The 6,016-nt window shown below is 30.8% G+C and overlaps 1 protein-coding gene across 1 annotated transcript in view; it reads left to right on the top strand.

The window, feature by feature from the left end:
• LOC18046584 overlaps positions 1-5,000 on the top strand; it is a 5,976-nt gene extending 976 nt beyond the window's left edge. The window contains exons 2-6 of the mRNA XM_006443216.2: positions 69-347; positions 1,205-1,375; positions 1,760-1,813; positions 3,948-4,094; positions 4,343-5,000. Coding sequence (XP_006443279.2) covers positions 69-347; positions 1,205-1,375; positions 1,760-1,813; positions 3,948-4,094; positions 4,343-4,720 — 1,029 coding nt within the window. The 3' untranslated portion in view covers positions 4,721-5,000. The remainder of the gene's footprint in view (positions 1-68; positions 348-1,204; positions 1,376-1,759; positions 1,814-3,947; positions 4,095-4,342) is intronic.
• The last annotated feature ends 1,016 nt before the right edge of the window (positions 5,001-6,016 follow it).

Genomic DNA, 6,016 nt, shown 5'->3' with positions numbered 1-6,016 from the left:
TATGAAATTTTAATGTTAATTAGCGTTTTATTATTATTATTTTTCCAATTTTATTTGTAATGTAACAGAGAGTGCCATCACAAATGCCAAAAATGAAGAAGGCGTTGAAAGAGGATGAGGCATCATCAGAGAGGAATAATGAACGAGTAATAATAGAAGGTGCATGGCAAATGTGGCATCGAAATGGGACAAGGTGTCCAAAGGGAACTGTTCCCATACGTCGCAGCACAGAGCATGATGTGCTGAGAGCCAAGTCTTTGTTTGACTTCGGCAAGAAACAGCACCGTAGGATTCCTCTTCACCGACGTGCCGATGCACCAGATGTAGTCAGTGGCAATGGTCATGAAGTAGGCTATCTTTTTCCCTTCCTTAATTTCACTTCTTCTTTTCAATATTTTTGTGCATGTGCATACATCATCACATCATATGATATCATACTAAATTGATACATCATTGTCACCATGTCTTATTCTTAATTTTCATTTTGCTAACAAGGGATAAACATGTGAAATTGTAGAATCTTTATGATGGAAATGTAGTGAGAAAAATCCAATTATTGAAATTTTTGAAAGTGATATAGTAATAATTCCTTAATTTCACTTCTTCTTTTCAATATTTTTGTGCATGTCCATACATCATCACATCATATGATATCATACTAAATTGATACATCATTGTCACCATGTCTTATTCTTAATTTTCATTTTGCTAACAAGGGATAAACATGTGAAATTGTAGAATCTTTATGATGGAAATGTAGTGAGAAAAATCCAATTATTGAAATTTTTGAAAGTGATATAGTAATAATTTTTTTAGGTATCAATCTTCTTTTGTATTGTTAAAAAAACAAAAAGATGTGAAAGTTATGTAACCCTTTTTTTGGAAAATGACTTCAGCTAGAAAAATTGTGTGTAATAGATTTGATTTTCCTATAACATAAAAAAGTCAATTCAAGCCACTGATTGTTCTTGCGCTCAATTCAAAGGACCCCACAGATTAATTGTTAGAGGATCGTATTCAATTACGGTGTCGACGCAAATGTTAAAAAGCCAAAATCAGACCATTTAATTTGCAGATCATCATAAAGTCCACAAACGAAATAAAATGTTATTGGGAATTGTGCGTGATTTATTCAGCTTTGATCATCAATGGGAACTCATTTTTCTCAATAAAAGTCTAATTTGAAGTGCGTGATCAATAATAGCATGCGATCGCCTACACTGGATCTTCGCAAGAAGTTTATGGAGCAAGGGCTACAATAAACGTATGGGACCCTTCGATCCAAGTCGTCAACGAGTTCAGTCTATCACAGATTTGGGTTCTTTCGGGATCATTCGACGGCTCAGATCTCAACAGCATAGAAGCTGGATGGCAGGTACTTCTTCCATTTCCTGTCCTCCCATGCACACAATCCAATACTTTTCCCCCCCTTTGATTTTTACAATATTATTGTTTATCCACTTTATTGATTTTAAAAAAATTGGAGCCAGTAAACTAATACCTTTTATGCAAGTTACAAGATTTTGTCTCAGCTTCTCGATGACATTAATTAATGAATTCTTATTAAATTTAGGATCGGTACATTAGACTTAACAGTTTCTTATTTTATACTCCGAACACAGTCAAATTTAAAAGTGTTAATAAAATTTGATTATTTAATAGTGTATACGCCGTGATACCACGGTCATAGCTTTAAATTTAATTGTTATAAAAAGATTGTATTTAAATTTTTTAATATTGTGATAATTCTACTAGTCAGGTCAGTCCAGAACTTTACGGTGATAGCAGGCCAAGGCTGTTTACTTATTGGACGGTAAGACCTATCATCTTATTTCGCTTCATTTTGAATTAATCAGTTATCAATTAATTTCATTAATTAAGGGGAATTGATTATTGTTTTTAAAATGAGCATGTGCATGCGATCATGTGGTCATCCCAACTACGGTGGCATGAGATGTGCCCAAGGTCAAAGTCAAACATTAATATAGGGTTGATCATCTCTCTAGGTTTCTATAAAGTTTATGATAATAGAATCTAAAGACTTGCTGTGGCCTGATAAGGTCGATTTGTGATGTTAAATATCTTGGAATAATTTTATAAGATATGTCAATAGCCAAGCTATGATCTAGTTAATTATATATAGTTAGGGATGGCAATGGGGAAGGGAGGGGAGGGGACCAATCTCCATGTACCTATCCCCGATATTTTGCATATGTTTCCGTCCCCTCCCCATCTCCGTCAAAATTATTTAAGAGAATCTTTATCCCCTCCCCGAATAATAATAAGGGATCTCCGAGGGTCTCCGATCCCCGAATAACTAATACATTTTTTTTTGCTTTCGATTTTGAGTTAATCATATTAAAATAAAAAATTCAAATAAAAGTAAAGTTCGAAATATATCTTACATTAATATCAATTACAAAAGTCACATACATTAAATTAGTAAGTAACGCAGCATGTAAGGGATACAAACTATCATGAACAAATTAATAGCATAATACAAAATTGTTACAAATAAAATCAAATATAGATTCAAAATTAACTTTTCAATGGTGGCGTGGACACTTTATAAATGTGGATTATTCCTTTTACAGCACAATAGTTAAGTCGAAGTAAAACAAGAGCAAATATTAAATTAGATTAGATATTAAAATTGTGATTTGTTGTGAGCAATTATAACATCTAAAAAAATAAAAATAGATTTAAGATAAATAAAAAATAGATTTAAGTTTAAAATATTTAATGAATATTAAAATTAAAACAAAATTTTTAGGCTAATAGAATATGTCCGGTCTTTTTAATGTCCTAAATAAAAATTTAGGACTTTAATTAGTTAATTAGGCCTAAAAGTTTAATAATATAAATATTTTGATATTTTTTATTTTTACCAATACTTATAATTTTATAATTCAATTTTTATAATTTATTTACTAGTAATTTTAAAAAATAAAAAATTAAATTAAATATTAAAATGGGGAAATGGGTAGGGGATGGGGATTCCACCTCATCCCCGTCCCCTCCCCGAATAAGAAATTGGGTAAAAAAAATTTCCCGTCCCTTTCCCGAATAAGATATTGGGTATGAAATTATCCTCATACCCTCCCCGAATGGAAAAAATCCCCGAAAGTACATGTTCCTGTGGGAATTTTTGTCATCCCTATATATAGTGTTATATAAACTTGAGATATAAAATTTGTATTTAAGACTGATGACGTATTGCCACTTCATTAATTGATTTTTATTATATTAATTTTACGAATTCTAAGCTAAAGTTATAAAAAAAAAAAAAAAGGGCATATGAAAATGAGTAATTACTGAACAAAAAAATCGCCATTATTGTCATTGTCATAATTGCTGCAGTCTTAACCTTCTGCAGACAGATTTTCTTATGAAAACGTTTACTCATCATACTATAATTATGTTCCATAAATTAAGATGCAAGGTTCATTGACAAGTAACTAATTAGTAGAACCAACAAACCCATATTAATTATTACTATGCACTAAACGTTGATAATTATTTTGGAGTAAATTTTGGCTTTTTTCAGAGATTATCAACGCCTAATAATTTCAATTATGTGATGGTTCTAATGAAAATTTGAACTGAGAATGATACGACGATACGCCAAGTAATTTAGAATCATTATCACATCATTATTGCGAATGTTGTACATGTCTTTCCACATATTGCTTAATCAATTAGGTAGGTGGCATTTAAACATTGATCAAATCCAAACTGATTTTTTAGCTGCTTGAACACCAATATTCGGGTTAACTAGTTGTGTTATCGATATATAATTGCATATTTTTAGATAACATTTTGAAATTGGGTAAAAATTTTAGTTGCAGCAGGCAAAGCAGTTTCTTTTAGGAAGTAAATATACAAAATAGTACAGCAGTAAGGCTACTTGTTGCCTAACCAATGTAGAAAATGTTATATTTTGGCAGAGCGATTCATATCAAGCTACAGGATGCTACAATCTTCTTTGTGCCGGATTCATACAAACAAATAGTAGAATTGCCATTGGAGCAGCTATTTCTCCTATATCAACGTATGCCGGAAACCAATTTGACATCACAATCCTCATTTGGAAGGTACGTCAAAACTAATCACACATCTATATATAATAAAATACACTAATTAATTGACATCATAAAGATTTTTCAACGTCTTGCAAACGAAACTCGTATCTACATAGAAATATTGTTGCTCCACTGAAATCAAATAATTTGTGTTTGATCTTTTATGGATTCTCTATACACAGAATTGTTGGTTCGCATTTAAAAAAATGCGGACATTCGCAAATCACGTGTAATTCAATGTGTCTTGGTGTGATTATTAGGATCCAAAACTGGGGAATTGGTGGATGGGATTTGGTGAAAACTTGCTAGTCGGGTACTGGCCAGCGGAGCTATTCACACACTTAGCAGACCATGCGACGATGGTGGAGTGGGGAGGCGAAGTGGTGAACTCAAGGGCCAACGGTGAGCACACATCGACCCAAATGGGTTCAGGCCATTTTGCTGAAGATGGGTTTGGAAAAGCAAGCTATTTCAGGAACCTGGAAATTGTTGATTCCGATAACAGCCTCAGCTCAGTACGAGACATTTCAATTCTAGCTGAGAACACAAATTGTTACAACATCAAAAACTCCTATAACAATGAATGGGGGACACATTTTTACTATGGAGGCCCTGGAAGAAATCCGCAATGCCCCTGATCAATTCATGCTAGCCAGCTGGCTAGTAGTATGATATATTAATTTTCAACGTTGAAGTTTCAGAATTAAGGAGCTAGCAGTCAGATTAATTCTTTAATTGTGTAATTATGAAAAACAATTAATGTGCTTTTTTCATATTTGTTTCTGCCATTCTACATCTTTTTTTTTTTTGGTTTAGGTATGAGGAAGAAATCAGAAATGTGTATCATTCATTAAATAAGAAAAGTATAAGGGTATTGATCATAAACAGACACGGGAATATACAGCCATATTTTGGATAGGCATGCATTACTTTGTTGTGCCAATTTTAATATAATCGTAGCATAGATTAATAGATCGTTGCGTCATTTTGATGAATTCTAAAAATATGACTCTATAATTCTATAACTGGGTTGGTGGCACTTTCTCCCCTATACATCTATAAAATGGCTAGAGTTCTTATGGTTGTGTAGAATTTTATTTTTTATTTTTAAAAAGAATTAGTTGCAGTTAGTAGATACGAATATTTTGTGTTCCTTTTTTTTAAATATTTTTTTTACCACTGATAATATTATATTATAACCTAATTTTTATCATTACAAAGGAAGTAATAAGAACTCGAATCATTGCAATGACCTATCACTCGGTCAAAGGCGAGTGACAATTAATTAAAATAAATGAAAATAAAATTTTAATGTAAATTCTTGACCAAATATATTTTCAATAATAAATGTAGGGACTAGGCAGCTGTGCAGAGATTTTTTTTTTGGTTTAAATTTAGGCTGATAAAGAGCAGAAACATATTGCTAACTAGAGGTTTTTTTTTTTTAACTGAAATACGAATATGCATAAATTAGTTTGAATTCTGAATAGAACTAAATGTCTGAATCTGAATCATTTTTTTTCTGAATTGTTAAAAATAAATATGAATTTATTTGTTATTTTAACTTAAAAATTCTGAAAATAATTTTTTTATTTGTACCATTACGAATTATAAATGTTAAACAAATAAGAAGCATTTCTAAGAACTTAAATAAGATAATATATTATCATAATATAAATAATGTTCAATTGAATGCAACCCTTTGTATTCTAAATTAGTATAGTTTATGATATTTTTATATGAAAAATATTCATAAAAAATTGTGAAGATAAATAATACTACTTTGAAGAAAAATAAAAGGATAAAAATAATAATAGTATACTATTATATTTTCACAAGTTATAAATATGGGTAATAATGCTAATTGTTAAATTTTATTTAGATAAGGATGGAAATTAATTAGTTAAATAAGAAAATTTTTGAGAATATCTTTT

This window comes from Citrus clementina, unplaced genomic scaffold, assembly GCF_000493195.1.
Source record: "Citrus clementina cultivar Clemenules unplaced genomic scaffold, Citrus_clementina_v1.0 scaffold_3, whole genome shotgun sequence".
Taxonomy (NCBI): domain Eukaryota; kingdom Viridiplantae; phylum Streptophyta; class Magnoliopsida; order Sapindales; family Rutaceae; genus Citrus; species Citrus x clementina.
This window is presented reverse-complemented; position numbering and strand designations above follow the sequence as displayed.